The sequence below is a fragment of the Dipteris shenzhenensis genome, chromosome 16, assembly GCF_047967505.1.
Source record: "Dipteris shenzhenensis isolate YYH24624 ecotype China chromosome 16, Dip_SZ_1.0, whole genome shotgun sequence".
Lineage (NCBI taxonomy): Eukaryota > Viridiplantae > Streptophyta > Polypodiopsida > Gleicheniales > Dipteridaceae > Dipteris > Dipteris shenzhenensis.
In genome coordinates, this window is record NC_141611.1 from 52,165,712 (window position 1) to 52,181,920 (window position 16,209).

The following is a 16,209-nucleotide window of genomic DNA, read 5'->3' on the forward strand; positions in this document are numbered from 1 at the left end:
ATGTTGCCAATTTGAAATGAGCTTGAAGCTCTTGTAATGAAGGATTCACGTTTTGGATTAGAGGGTGTATCAGACAGCTCTACGCTGAACTTTTGTAACAGATTCGCTTCAAGTAATAAAATACCTTCGGGGGGGTCCAGCGCCACATGTTGTCCTGGGCCCTAGTGTCTCTGTTGAGAGGGAGAGAGAGAGGGAGAGCAAAAGGAAGTGTGCTTGCTATCTTTTACGACGGAGGTTTTGTAGTGAATGAAAAAGAGTAATCGCTGTCTTTTACGAAGGAGGTTCGTAGTGAATCAAAGAGTAATTGTTGTCTTTCAAGAGCGAGAGGTATTTCAATTTCATTCATTTTGGAGGACTATCCAGGCTGAGTACCTTGACTCAACAAAAAAGAGAGATCTGGAGCATACATGGAGATGATTCAAAAAGCATAATCTTCATAGGATGCCTCATCTTGTGGAGGCACATCAACTAAAAGTAGATTGGCATTTTCTGACTTTGAAGTTGCTTCCTTTTTGGCTCTACAAAACTTTTCATGATGATTGTTTTTGCCACAGTGTTTGCATGGATTGATCTTGAAGCATTCTTTTGAGAGGTGATTAGTCTTCCCAGAATGATTGCAAGGTGAAAACTTGCCCTTTTGGATTTTTATGGCATAGGCTGTGTCATTGCCTTTTCGGAGCTTCATGTGCCTTTCTTCTTCTTGAAGAGCAGAGATAAGACCTTCAAGATTAGGATTAGGAAGATTTTTCAAAGTGGTAACAACATGATCATAATCTTCAGGCATACTTTTGAGCAACACTGCCATAGCATCATCTGTAGTGATAGGAGAGTTGATAGAAGCAAGTTGAGTCATGAGACTCCGCATGTAATTGACATGGGCAGCCAAAGGCGTGCCACTAACCATCTTCAATTCAAAGAAAGCAATCTTAAATGACAATTTTGAGATGTGAGAGCTAGCACCAAAAATAATGTCAAGCGTCTGCTAAGCTTCTGAAGGGGACTCTAAGTCAGAGATGTGATGAATATAGTCATCTGCTAAGGCAAGAGCAATGATGCCATAGGCTTTCTCCTCTCTAGCAGGATCTCTTGCCGGGTGTGCCAGAGCTGAGGATTCTCCAGCATTGGAGGCTGTTGAAGAAGAAGTTGAAGCTGGTTTGACAAGCCTCCAGAGGTTTTCCCTCATCAATGCAAATTTAACCTTCATCTGCCATGTGTGAAAGCCCTTACCATTGAACTTATCCATATTCAAGATGGTAGCCATGAGAGGGTCTAACCCAGAATGGGCAGTGTCTACTCTCTTACAAGGCTAGAAAGAGTTAAAGAGCTTCAAAATACAAGGATTTAAAATAGCAAAGGCTTGCAACCAAATTCCATACTACAAAACATGATGTTTTCACTTGCATACTTCATAGAGGTGGCTAAATGAAAGCATTCCAAGCAAATCCAGGTATAGCAACTGAAAGCAAAGCTGTAGCCACAGTTGTACTGATGCTATTTAACAGTGTAAAACATTAGAAATGCTAAAGTAGCATCTAATGTAGCATCACACTCACAACCTTGTCAAAACTGTCCAAAACAGAGGCCTGAACTTAGAGGGCTTGTATCTCTCTCCAAAGCAAAGAAAAAGGGGCTTTCTGAAGCAAAAGAAAGCTCATATACCAGAGAAGATCCAGCACAGAGGTTGGGCGAAATGGCGCGCGATATTGTTGGCTGGAGCATCGTCAAAATCGACTGGTTTTTGCTTGATTTCTCCTTGAATATGCAGCCATTGCTGCTCAGATTTCAACACAAGATAGCCCAAGGTATGGAGAAGCTTCCCCTGAAAGGAATTAGAGAAAGATGGAGAAGACATAGAGAAATCACAGAAGACAGGCTCGACGATTGTCATGGAATGGTGACTAGCAGCGACGATGATTCCTCAATTGCTTGCAGGTGGAAGTTCGCCCATTCGAGAGGTATGTGTAGCAGGAAGGGCTTGGAGAATGGCAGAGAAACGGAGGAGAACAAGCTTTAGCAAGATTTGGGAAGAAGGGGAAGAAATGATGAAGATGAAGAAGAAGAAGATGGATAAGAAGAAGATGATGTGGCACAAATGGGCTCAAGGAGGATCAAAGGGCTCTAATACCATGTTGGTAAACTGAAAGGAAAGCATGGAGTGAACACAAACTGAGAATTCTTGCTTATGGAATGAAGAAAGGTGAGGTCCTTAAGTAGGCACCTCTTACATGATCACTGACATAACTGATGACCTCTGAGCTCCACAATCATGTCCTCAATCTGCTCCTAGATTCTCTCAATCATCCTACGTGGCTTCTACCACCACCTAATAGTGCCTCTAGCACACACACGTAGAAACCAAGGTGTGCCTGGGGCATACACCTTGAGATATCCCAACAAAAGGCTCGGAGGCAGTGGGCACTAGGGCAGACAGGATTTTAGAGACAACACTCTATTCTAGATCACATTTTCACCCTGAGGGCTATCATTGAGGAGGCGAGGTCCAGACACCAAAAAGTCTACGCATGCTTTGTGGACTTTCGGAAGGCTTTTGAAACTGTCCCACAGTCATGCATGATCAGGAAACTACATGAGCTACAGATTACAGAGACACTGATAGGTGGGGTGATGAGCATGTATGAGTCTGTCAGAGGTAGAATTCGTGCCCCAAGTGGTCCTTCGGATAGGATCGAGAGTACGATCTGAGTAAAGCAGGGCTCCTTTTCTCACCGACCTTGTGTGGGCTTTACATTGATGAGATCACTACCTTCATAGATGGCCTTGGGAGGCGAAGGATCACTATTGGTTGGTCTCATGATACAAATATTGCTATATGCCGGTGACATAGTCCTTATCACATCCTCGGCAAAGGCACTGCAGAGACATTTGGAGGTCCTAGATGTGTTCTGCAGAGAGAGAGACCTGATAGTCAACCTTGGGAAGACCAAGGCTATGGTCGTCAATACCTCTCATGAAGTGCTCCCTCGACTCAGCTTCACTTATCGAAACGAGTCAGTGGAGATAGTGCAGTCCTACACTTATTTAGGAGCAGTCTTCACAAGACCCCTTTTCACTATGATACATGCAACACATGCACGACTCACATGGGTGCGAGGTGCTCTAGCTCAATTGAGAGACAATACTTCCAGGCACAGTTTCAGGATCCACGGACGAAGTGTTGGGTCTTCGACACGATACTGCGACTGACTGCCATGTATGCAGCACCCTTTTGGGGATGTGACCTACCGATAGCAAAGTGGAGGAGATTCGAGCGGCTACAGGTGACTATGGGGTCTAGGATGATTTAGAGCAAGCCCTTTGTCCCACATGAGATAGTACAGAAAGAGTTCGCCATGACACCACTACAGATTGATGTCATCTTTCAGACAGCGACATTCATTCACAGAGTATGGGACTTACCCTAGTGGAAAACTCTACCGAGGCTGGCTCTAGAGTCATCCAGACGATTGGTTGAGAGTGGGGCAGACACATGGTATGCACATATATGCACATGGTTTGTGAGACATGGGTTTCAGCCCTCCCTTTGAGTATAGTATGGATGCACCCTTTGAGTTGATCCCGCGAGATGAGATTATGGTATCATACGGTTAGACCTCCTCTAGCTCCACACATCTTGGGTTGGGGGGGGAGACTAGGAGTCCCCCACCAAGACCCAATTCTACCGCTACCATTTCCTGAGAGTCTCAGGGGAGGGATTTATCATCAGACCCCATTATCTAGAGGACAGAGGAGTCTCACACGCACTGAGGATCGCCTTTGGGCAGATGCGGGTTTCATCCCATTAGTTGAGGATTGAGACAAGGAGAGCTGCACGTATACCCAAAGAGCAGCGGATCTGCATGCTATGCACACTAGGAGCGATTGAGATAGAGGAGCTCTTTCTTTATGCCTATCAGCCTACTATGAGATCCGAGGGATACTATTAGAATTATTATCATATTCTAGGCAGTGGACAATGTACTGTAATAAGTAGGTTAGGGGCACTTTTCCCTCTTTGAGGTTTTTTCCCCCTAACCACAGTCTAATCCCTAACTACGGTTAGTGGATAAGATAGGGTTTTGTCACTTAGACAAAACCCCTCACTTCTCTTTTGTACTCACTTCATTTCAGTCCACTATTCAGCAGACTTACATTCAGCTCACTCTCTTGCTTACATCTTGGAAGGGCCTGGTAAGCAGCAGGTAGTAATTGATGAGGCTGTATAATCTTGTAAGGATTCCCCCCCTACCCCGCAGCTAGTCTCTACAGTCAAAGATCTTGTTCACACTGAAGTACAAACTGCTAGGAAGGAAGTGTTTGTGGAAGTGGACAACAAAGCAAGTAAGTCTGATATCCAAGCAGAGATTAAAGAACACGAAGCTAGATGTGATAATGCGCTGAAGATTAGAATAGTGGGGCTCCCAGAAGATTGGTACAAAGAAGAGGATACATATAGTGAAATATTGACAAAGATCAAATCAAGCTTGCCCAACATTGAATGGGTGAATGATGATGAGCAGAATGATGACGACTCCAGGCCAGCTTCTATTTTGCACTATAGAGGTCATGCAATCCTTACACTGAAGTCAAAAGACATGCGGATCAAGCTTCTTCGACAATCTTACAAGCTGAAGGGCACCAAAGTATGGATAGCAGAGGAGCTTACACAAACTCAACTCAAGATTAAGGCAACTGAATTAGCTAAAGTCAGGGCTGCCAGAAAGGATGGAAAATGGGCAGTTTACCGTGAAGGGGTAGCACTAATCAGAGAGTTTAAATCAAAACCAAAAGACCCTCAGTCTTAAATTGATGTATGGCTGTTTACTCTTCCAGAATATCATGTAGGTACTCTAAATAATTGGGGTTGCTTTTTGCACTCCTTGGGAGCTGCCATGTGCCCTCCCTAAAGCAGTTGTACTAGAGGGTTTCTTGTTGTCCCATAGATCTTTTGGTCTCCAATGGACGTTAATAGACTTTCTTTTCTTTCTTTTCTTTCTTTCTTTCATCTTTTGTTCACATTTGGTATCAGAGCGGGTTCTCCCTGCTCTTGCTCCTGCTTCACACAACTGCCTCCAGCTCCAGCTCGAGACCTCCTGTCCGTACAGTCCATGCGACTGTATAGATTCCGTACTGCCCACCTGTACCAGTCCGTGCCGCCATCCGTACAACTCTGCGTCGCCGTACAGCCCATACTGCTGCATTCCGTATGATCGTACAGTCAGTACGCATGCAGCATTCAATCCTGTCGCATCACATGTGCGAACCGCATCAGCGTCACACATGCGAACCGCTTCCGTAGTGCGGGTTTTGTACACTTGCTGTCAATGCGCCGTACTCCATGCACTCCTGTTAGAGCAACCGTATTGTTTGCCATGCAGTTCCCGTACAAGCATCCGTACATTGTACGGATTCCGTACAGATGTTCGTCGTACCTGCTTGCTGTACTCCAGCACGTGCTTGCTTGCAGTCCGTACTCATCTCCGTGCATTTGTAGGAGTTGGGGGAAAAGGCCTTCTGTGCAGGTTCTTTCCTCTACAGGCATTCTTGCAGGTGTTCTTTGACAGGTATGCTATCCAGATAGCCATTGTTTGGCTTGCATTCTGGGAGCGCATTTGGGGCATATTGTTTTGTTGCAGACATTGCAGTCAGGTTGCAGAACCTGCTCCAAAAATTGGGGGTTTTTCGGTTCTACTTGCAATCTTGTAGGCAAAATTTGGGGCTTTTGCAGTTTTTGTAGATAATTGCAAAATTTGGGGCTTTTGGTTGATTTGCCCCTTTCATGTGCAATTTCTTGCAGAAATTTGGGGCTTTGGGCATTCGGATGCAATTTGGCAGTTGAAAGGCCATTTGGGAGGTTTACAAGCAGTTTTGGACTCAGTATGAGTCAATTTGCAGACTTTTGCCACGTTTTGCAGATTTTTGGGCATTTGCAGAGCATTTTGGTGCATTTCGAGCCTTTGATAGGCTGTGACAGTATTTGTCACTGCGGGCAGATTTTCTTGGCAGATTTTGGTTGTGCAGGGATTCTACTTGTTCAGTGTGTTGTGTTTTTTTGAGTTTATATGGCAAAAATGGCTCTGAACAACCCCAATGAGGTGTTTGGAATCCTCACACAAGAGGATAAGTTGGATGGCACTAACTACTCCTTGTGGAGTTTTATGGTTCACAACATCTTGGTTGGCAGGGATCTTTGGGATTATGTCAATGGAAATGAAGCAAGGCTAGATTCTGTGGCTACACCTGTCACTCCTACAGCTGGAGGTAGGGGTAGAGGTCAAAATGCAGCACAAGTAATTGGAGCTGTTGCTCCAGTGGCTCCCACAGTAGAGCAAAAAAGATGGGATTCTAGGGATGCACAAGCTCTATCAGTGGAGCTATATCTTTGTGGGATACAACGAAGAGTCCCAGGCCTACGGCCTGTTCAACCCAGAAAAGAAGAAGATCCTTATCAGTAGGGATGTGATCTTTAAAGAGACCGAGCCATAGCTTGCTGAAGAGGTTCCACAACTTCTAGCGTTACCCCCACCCAAAGTCACCATCCCGCGAGGTGGAGCCGACTGAAGACATGGAGAGGAGGAGGAGGAGCATGCCATTCCAGAGCCAGCTCCCAAGTCAACTCCATCCAAAGCACCTCCATCTGAGAAGAAGCTACCTCAATGGTATTTGAAGACATTAGCAGACTCACGGGTCACAAACATTCCTGAGAGCAGTTCCGGAGCGCGGCGGTCTCAAAGAAACATGAAGACTTCCTCCGTGAACTTTGCTTTGGTAGCTCAACTTGCATCCCGTTCCTTCCAAGAAGCGAAGGATATACCAGAATGGCAGGAAGCCATGAAGGCAGAGATGGATGCCATTTTGAAAAAGGACACCTGGGATTTAGTGCCCAAACCATTCAAGAGGAAGGTCATCGGGACTAAATGGGTGTACAAGCTTAAGTTTAAGTTAGATGGGAGCTTGGACAAGTACAAAGCAAGATTGAAACGTGATTGCAAATATTTTTGTGAAAAGTGTAGCATCCCAAGAAGGGATATGCACTCATTTGATTATATACCTATAAGCAAGCAACTTCAATTGCTAGTTAAGAGTCGAACCTTTTGTCATGAATTTCTTCAAATGTGGCGTAATAAGGAAAAGTGGTTGGGAAAAGAACAAAGTGCTCAACCTGAGCATATTTTTGACCTTTGGGATGGTTCCAAATGTCGCAATGTTCAAGATTTATGGAATCCCAATTCCTTTTCTCAGCTACCTATAGTATGGTGAAAGGGTATGCACAGTCAGAAGGACTTGACTTCGACGAGACCTTCGCCCCACAGCTAGGATGGTGACTATTCAGACAGTCATTGCCTTGGCTGCTCATCGTAGGTAGCCTAATTTTTCAGATGGACGTCAAGTGTGCATTTTTGAATGGTAACCTGGAGGAGGAGGTATATGTGGTGCAGCCACCAGGATTTTAGATTCCAGGATCCCCATCAAAAGTTTGCAAACTGAAGAAGGCCTTATATGGGCTGAAACAAGCCCCTAGAGCTTGGTACGAGCGGATAGATGTTTTCTTTCAGAAGATCGGGCCTCAGCAGAGTCCATTAGAGGCAAATCTCTATCTCGACCTTATCATTTCTAGGGATCATATGAAGAAGATTGCTCAGGTTAAAAGACTTCTTATGGAGGAGTTCGAGATGATTGACTTAGGCATACTTCACTTCTTTCTTGGGATTGAGGTGAATCAGGGAAATAGCAATATCTTTACTTCACAGTAGAAGTATTGCAGGGAACTGCTCAAACGCTTTGAGATGGAAAATTGCAAAGCAGCAGTGACTCCCATGGAGATTGATCTGTGAGTGTGCGTGATCCATCTTAGCCGGTTGATTCATCACTATATCGATGCTTGGTGGGGAGTCTGCTTCACTTCACCAATACCTGACCAAATATTTCCTTCGCAGTTGGATTGCTCTGTCAGTTCTCTGCCACACCCAAGAAGGCTCATTGGGACGCAGGTATGAGGGTGCTAAGGTACTTGAAAGGTACCTGCACCTACGGCATCACTTATACCAGAGACATTAAGTTGGGAGGTCTCTGTGATAGTGATTGGGCAGGTAACATTTATACCCGGAGATTGACCTCTGGATATTGTTCCTTACTCTCTCCAGGAGCCATGTCATGGCTAAGTAAGAAACAACCTATTGTCGCAGTTTCATCTACAGAGACGGAGTACAGGGCTGCCTGTACAACGGAATATGAAGCATTGTGGCTTAGGTGGATCTTGGAGGACATGAATGTAGCCCAAGAAGATGCGACTGCGGTTATGTGCGACAACCAGAGTTGCATAGCGATCGCCAATAACCTCGTGTTTCACGCACGGACGAAGCACATCGAGGTCCACTACCACTTTGTTCGAGAACTCATCGACGAAGAAGTCATAGAGTTGATATATTGTCCGACCAACGACAACATCTCAAATGTCTTCACCAAGGCGATTCCCAGGGAGCAGATGGAACACCTCATTCGACGCATGGGGGCCCACAGCTGTGTCATTGAGAGGGGATGTTAGAAGGTCACCGCCCCACCTGTGCAAGGGGGCAGAAGACCGTAGGGGGTAGGGAAAGGTAAAAGATAGAAGACCTACCTGGCAGTGAACCCGCACAGCAGCAAAGGATGGTGCGGCATCCTAGGCGCCTCCTGGACTTGCATATGGGCTGCGTTGGGAGTTGCAACAGCAGCCCATGAGCAGGGCTCATGGGCCCTTATATAGGCCTGGCCCAAGCCGGCCAGATCAGCCAGCAAAGGCCAACCAGTCTGGTCAGTTGGTGGGCTAGTAGGTTGGTGCATTGGGCAGGGAGCCAACTTCCTGGTTGGCCAGTTTAAGAGGGCCTAGCCCCTCCTAGACTGTCTTGCACACAACAATCGCACAAGGAGAGGAATAGGCTCAGCATCATTGACAGCATCTCGGGCTGTTTGTACACGCTCATCCTTGAGCTTTTGTTTGCCCACGATTGTGGATGAATATATCTGAGTTCTGTCCTATCTCTCTTTCAGTTTTTCTGAGTGTTGTATGAGCTAGATAGGAAGTGAGGTGTGAGTGATTCTATCCTCTATTTTCCAACAATGAGTCATGATTCATCATTCATGAAAGACTCCAGCCTCTAGAGACCGTAGTCATTTGGATTCTAGATTTTGATACATAGTGTCAGATGATGGAATCATAGATCATAGATCAATCATCAATATACAGGAAAACATCATGATCAAAGGAAGTAGGTACTAGTAACTACACCAAAACATGAAAGGCAAAACATCATAAAGAAAAGGCTACCACAACCCGAAAATAAAGCCTGAAATGCATGACAATTTACAACCGATGAGGCTCAAGCCTCAAGCTACATCTTCATCCTCATCCTCTTGCTCATCCTCATTCTCATCATCCTCTGCATCAATGCCCGCACCCTCCTCCTCCTTCTCATCACTATCAGCCTCATTTGCCTTGCCATGGGACTCCAAAAGACTAGAACTGCTTGAAGCTGCAGCAACATCCATCCTTCCTGTAAGTGTAACAATAGGGGTTGCAATCTCTTGTCCCTCTATATCTGCTTGCAAAGCGAGCAGCTTGTCATCATCCTTCTCCTTGTTTATCATTTCCAGGGTCACTTCTATCTTGTCAAATCCCCTTTCCTTGATTTTGGAGATGAGACGCAAATTAGTATGGATGTATACTAATTTCTCGGTATTCTTTGGAAGCAGCCTATTCCTTCTTTTAGTATGGATAAGAGAGAATGTGCTGAACACACTAACACACTAACCCTAACCTTGAGTCGGGCTAAACCCCCAACCCAACCCGAGGGTAGGTTCCGCTAGGGGGTTCAACAGACAGTCAATTATGGACTGGCCTACCCTCTCCTCCAAGTCCCCCTCAACTCCTTCAACCTCCATCAGGACTCGGTACTCCATAGTTGCAGCCATGACACCCTCTCCTTATGCACGGAATTACCAACAAGAAGGCTCAAAACGGTTTCATGCCATTAACGTGAAAATGATCCACAATGTTTTCTTTCAATGTACGATCTGTTGCAAGTGTTAGAAATAGGGGAGATTACAACTTTACCTTCACAATTGATATACCAAACCTTGGGAAAGCACATTCATTATCATCTAAAAATGTCTTTTTGTCATGTCCTAGAGTCAAGGATTTTCGTACTCTCATTCCAAGATTTAAAAAGCCTAATCATTCTTGTGGATTGTCCATCTTTTCAAATTTTCTCAAAGACTACATTATCTCTAAGGGAGGGCTGGCCAATCTTCAATCTCTGCATATCTATGTGTATTTCTATGTAGATGCTGGTTTACTGCATTTGTTGAAACTCGATTAAAGCAACTCAATTCATTAATGTTGATGGGGATTTGGCACATTTCTACTTCTCACAAGAAAGCCCTGCACTGTGTAAGATGTTTAGCAACATTTCAAATGTTCCCTATTCTAGCTGAATGAGTAGTGGGCTAATGGTCGCTAATAATGCTCTTTTTTGTGTCAAATGTACCTGACGAGCCATGTTTGGACAGTGGCTTTATGATTTCAGGACGGAGGCTTCTTACCAATGCCCACTGTGTAGAACATCATACCCAGGTTTTATACAATTTTTTAAAAATGCTGATGGGTTTTCTATTCGCTGCCTTTTTGCTCCTGCTGGTAGATGCACATGTGGAAGTGTTGTATTCAAATATATTCTTTTAATATTGTGGATATCATTACCAAGAACTGATAAGAAAAATTCAAATCGAACATGCTTATGAGAAGAAAGCACAAGGTGATGACTCAGAAGACATAAACCTTAGCGGTGAAAAAGGCAAGCTGATAATTAGATAGTTCCATACCTTTCTATATGCTTCACTATTGCAAACTTGGGACTGTAATCTGCTATAAGGCTCGAGTGTGCTTCTGTTCTAATGCAGCTGTCTCATATATACGTCTGAGTTTAGGTCAGGTCTACCCAAATGCTCGAAATGAAAGTGCCCTTTGAAGAAGCAATTCCTTTTTTAGGGTGGAAGCATTCCACACATCATCTACATCACACTGTCAAGGTAATGACGATGTCCCATATAACAAAGAATGATCATGTAGTGCAAGGGAGGGTCCTCTTTAACTAAGCCATCAGCAACATTCAATGTGGCAACAGGATGCATCATGTGCATGCTGAATACCATCAAGCCACATGTGCTGACATTCCAAAGGCTAATGTTGTGACAGCCATGGTAGATGATGGGTGACCCACTATGGTGCCACTAGCTGAATATAAAGGTGTGCATGTGCTTTTTGTGAAAGGATTTCAAATTTGATTATGCATGTCAAATGCAATGTGCTAGAATAGCCAAACACTGATACAGCAAGCGTATCTGCCTGGTCATTGTACCTGGGTTATAGAATGGGTCATATCCAATGCTATTTCGGTAAGTGGTATACTTTTGTTTGGTATCAGTGATCATTCTGACTTATTCTAGGAAAATCAAAGTTCATTAGCTCCCTCTTTTGTCTCTCAAAGCAGGCAAAACAGAGTCTAATCCTAGTGAGGGAGTTTGAGGATGTGCATTATGCCAGGTCCATTTTATTAAAAGAGGGTCTCTAAAAGACGGACAGATTCTTGAATTTTTTCAAATAAAGAGTGATATATTCCATTCAAAACAAATCATACAACAGGTGGGAGAGCAAGTACTCTATCCCTAGCCTCAACAATGTGGCAAAAAAGCCATGGTGGTGGTCTAAAATGCCAAATCCCAAAAGGGGTCAAATGAAAAAACAAGGAGCAGTCCCATGTCCTCATGAAGGATATAAGTCTCCCACGAGCTGCTGAAGAGGTGCCTGTTCACCGCTCCCACTGAGTCCTGAGAGTGAAGATAATCTCTGCCCAAATGGAAGCAAGAGTGTCAGCCTCCTTGCATAAATGGCCCCCAAGGACAAAAGAACATCGCGAACACCATATCCACCATAGGGTAATGCTGGAAATAACCTCCCAGGCTGACCTTGCAGCTGAAGTAGGCAGGGAATCCTGAGCTGGTACAGGTACCAAAGCAAATCCTGTGGCTCCATGATGCTGGCCTCTAGGGGACCCCGTCTCTGGCGACGCTACATGAAGAAACCGTGGTCTCTTGGCTCTGACTCAAAGAGAGTAAAGGCTCCAGATCCTCTCCCCCAAAGGGCAACGCCCCATGTCATCAGAAAGGACTCGGATGTAACATGTGAGAACAACCTGAAGATACCTGTCCAGACCACTCTAGGGCTGGGGCAGCTCCATAAACAATGCTTGCTAGATTCCTCTGCAAGTTGACAACGCATACACAAGGAGGGTCTACCCATTTGCTGAAGCCAAGTACCCACAGGTATGCCTCTATGTATAGTGAGCCAAAGAAAGTAGGAGACTTTCCTTGCTCTACTGATGCCCCAAAAGTGAGTTCAGTAGCTCAGCAAGAGCTCTGCAGTAAGTCCCTGTGCGTGCCAATGCTGGGAGGCAGATGGTAGGTGATGAGAGTCTCTCTGCTGAAGCTTGTAACCTGCCCTTGTCGAGTACTGGAAAAAGGAAAAAGGACGATCGCCTGCCACCGGAGCAGGCCATGCCCACTCACCTGGGTCCCAGTCAAGCTCCGCAAGAGGTCGACCCTGAAAAATCCAAAGTCTCCAACTAGTATCCTCTGCAATGGTCAACCTGGAAGGATCTGTGGCCCATTCCTTACCCAGGCAACTAATGACCCTGACTCTCTTCCAAAGGAGCTCCTGCCGATCCAGGGGCTGAGTGGGATGATACAATCTGTGAGAGGAGTCCGCCTCAAAATGAATAAACGGTGCCGGTCCTAAACGAACTCCAATGCATAGCCCAGCCTCACTAAAACAACTTGACCAAGTAGAGATGGGGTGAACAAAGGCTGGATCTGTGAGTATATCCCTCCACTGCTGAGGAATAGCTCTCATGATCAGTAATCTGGTGGCAGCAATCTATCCAAGTGGCCCGTGTCTATCTCTGATCACCTCCTCTGACATCTCCACACCTCCCTTGAACCAATCTCCAACTGTCACAACCCCCTGAGCATGCCATCAGGCCAAGGGAGTCCTAAGTTCTGTACCAGGGGAAGATCCTTGATACCGAACCAGGGGGTTATGGTAAAGTGGCTGTCGGGCAATTTCCTCTCTGGAGGAGGGAACTGCTCTGATGAGGTGCTGTCGAAAATGATCCCAGATCTGAATAAGCCTTTTCACTAGTGGTGAGGAAGGCTGAGAATGCTGGTCCGACAGGAAGATCCAACTGACTCTACCTGCCCACTGGCCTGCTGCTCTGGGGGTGCACTGGTGAATCCATGCAGTAGGAACTGCTTCCACGGCTGATCTCCTGGAGTCAAACCTCTAACAAGAAGTTTGACTAAAAGGGCTCTACTCTGCATCTCCGGATCAAGAACCCCAAGTCCTCCCTGCGAGGAGGGTAAAGTGATAGTATCCCATGAAACTCTGGCCCTAGTGTCCTCAAAACCATCACCACCACTCCACAGGAAGTCCCGAAGCAATCTCCTCACCTAGCGGATCGAGTCAGCATGAAAGCACCAACATGACGCAACGTACCACATAGTCGCTAGTAGAACCTGGTTGAGTACCAGCGCTCTTCCGACCAAAGAAAGTCTAGCCGTACTCCAGTAGCTAACTTTCTCCGGATACTCTCAAGAACTGGGGCAAACTGTTGTGTCGAGGACACCTCAATGCCAACCTGGAAGCCTAGATATCTCGTAGAGGTGCCTCTGGGTATCCACACAAAGCCTTTGTCTCCTCCCCATGTTGGGGTATCCTGCTGAGCTCCAATCCAGATGCCTTTTGATGTGTTCCAATTGACAAGTCCCCCTGAGGCTAGGCAGAACTTGTCAATTGAATCGGCAGCTGTAGCAAGACTATATGCATCTCCTCTGACTGTCAGTGCTGTGTCATCAGCAAACTCAGTGTCCAGAAGCTCCTGCTCCTGCCGGATAGGCAGATGAAGGCCCAAAGTGCCATGACTGGTAGCCTGCATAAAGTATCCCATAGCCTCCGCTACGAAAAGGAAAAGGTAAGGTGCAAGCGGGCATCCCTGTCGTACTGATCTAGATAGCTGAAAAGCCAGTCCTCTGCCTCCACAGACCACCATCCTGCTACAAGAGTGAGAGTAAAGTGAGGAGACCCATGAAATCCATCTATCACTAAAGCCTAGCCTCCTTATAGTGCCCTCCAAGAAACCCCAGTCCACCCTGTCATAAGCCTCTTCAAAATCGAGAAGAAGAACTGCAATCTCCTGCTGACTCTTCTGCGCCCAGTGAGTGGCCTCCCAAAAGGTGAAGATGTTATCCAAGATACTCCGACCTTGGACAAATCCTGTCTGAGTAGCTCTGATGATAGCTGGCAGCATAGGCTTTAAGCGAAGAGCCAAGGTCTTCGCTAGGATCTTGTAGGCTGTCCCTAGAAGTGTAATGGGTCTCCAATTGCGTAGGTCTGTCTTGTCTCCCCCTTTCGGGATGAGACAAATCATACCTGTGCATAATGTCTCGCTCAAAGATCCTGTATCGAGAGTCTCTGAAAAGGCAGAGAGTAGATGAGGCCCAATTGTATCCCAAAGAGCTCTTAAAAGAAGTGGCGACAAACCGTCCTTCCCCGGGCATCTGTCTCTGGGCAGCTCATGTAACGCGTCGGTGATCTCCTGGAGTGATAGTGGGCTATCCAAAACATGACTCATCCTGTCTGAGACCATCTGGGGGATATGGCTCCAAATCTCCTCTCTGGCTCTGATCATCTCCTCGGTGATTGGATCGGCGGTGTAAAGAGTGGAATAGAAATCGGAAGTGATCTCAACAAGACGGCAAGGGTCCATCTGAAGAGACCCGGCCTCATCCACAAGTCTACGAAGGCTATCGAAGAGTATCTTTGACCCACTGCCCTGAAGAACTCTCTAGAGCATCTATCCCCCTTGTGGATCCAGAACGTCTACTGGGAGTAAAACCTGAACTGGGCCCTCGTGCCTTGAATCTCCTCTAGTCTCTCCTGAGCCTCCAAAAGCTGCCCTCTGATGAAAAGAGAATGAGGAAAACTCTGAATCAATCTCTGAAGTCTGGATATCTCCGCACTTGCGTTCCGATCTTTGATTCTAAGCTTTTCCTTCTCCTCTTTTGCCCTCAACTGGCAGGCCATGCTGACTCTAGCCAAAGCCCTCTCTACCCACATCAACCAGCCCTGATCCACAGGAATGTCCTCTGACAACCAAGCCTCTCTCAACCATTCCACGAACTCTACGTCCTCAAAAACAAAGTCTGGAACTCTCACAGAGCCTGTGCTCTCCAATCGAGAGGTAGGAAGAATCTGCAATAGGACTGGAGCATGGTCAGATAAAACATAACCCGGGCGGATCCCAATCTGTCCTCCTCTGGCTTGGCCCCATTGGCTAACATAAAACCTGTCAAGTCTGACCAAAGAAAGAGAGCCATGGAAAACCCCGGACTAAGAGAACTGAAGACTGTCAGCCAAGTGACGAAAGTCGTCTAATCGAGCTGCATCGTGAAGTCCATTATGCAAAACAAAACTATCCCACTCCACTCTCTCCCTGTCAGAAAGGCCACCCTCTGTCTGGCCCGACTTGTCTTCAGAGAATTCAACCATGTTGAAATCTTCTCCAACAATCCAGGTGTCGGCCTGAGGAAGGGACTCTCTGAGCTGTCTCCAAAAAGCACGTTTGTGGGCTGGATCCGTGGGAGCATACACATTGAGAACACCAACTGCTGTGCTCTCAATCTGAAGAATAACATAACATGCCCTACTCTCCACTAGTGTATCCTCTTGGGTGATCTTTGAGGCCCACCTGGCTGAAACTGAAATGCAAACTCCTCCCCTCGTGCCATCTGCTGGGCTCCAATATGTCCGGCTCTGGTCCTCTAAGTAAGGATCTGCATCTGTCAATCCTGTCCTGGGAGAGCTTATGCTCTTGGATAAGCACAATGTCTGGAGGGGATCCTGAGGAAATAAACCGAAGGGAGTCCCTAAGCAACTGCAATCTAGGAACTCTCGATCTACGACCATCTGCAACTGAGGTAAATCTGCGGCCGTTCAGTCCTCTCACATTCCATGAAATGATGGACAACCTAGACATCGGATGGAAGTGAGGGGGTGCTAGTGGCAACGACACAAATCTCTCTCTCTGACGGCGCAATCCAAAGTCGGTCTCTAATCAAACT

General features: G+C 46.1%; 1 protein-coding gene across 2 annotated transcripts in view; it reads left to right on the forward strand.

Moving 5' to 3' along the window:
- The window catches only part of DEG2 (DEGP protease 2), a 133,016-nt gene that overhangs the window by 43,048 nt on the left and 73,759 nt on the right, over positions 1 to 16,209 (forward strand). For both annotated transcript variants that reach the window (XM_087386989.1, XM_087386990.1), the window contains exon 5: positions 10,546 to 10,609. In XM_087386989.1, the coding sequence (XP_087243115.1) occupies positions 10,546 to 10,609 (64 nt within the window). The remainder of the gene's footprint in view (positions 1 to 10,545; positions 10,610 to 16,209) is intronic.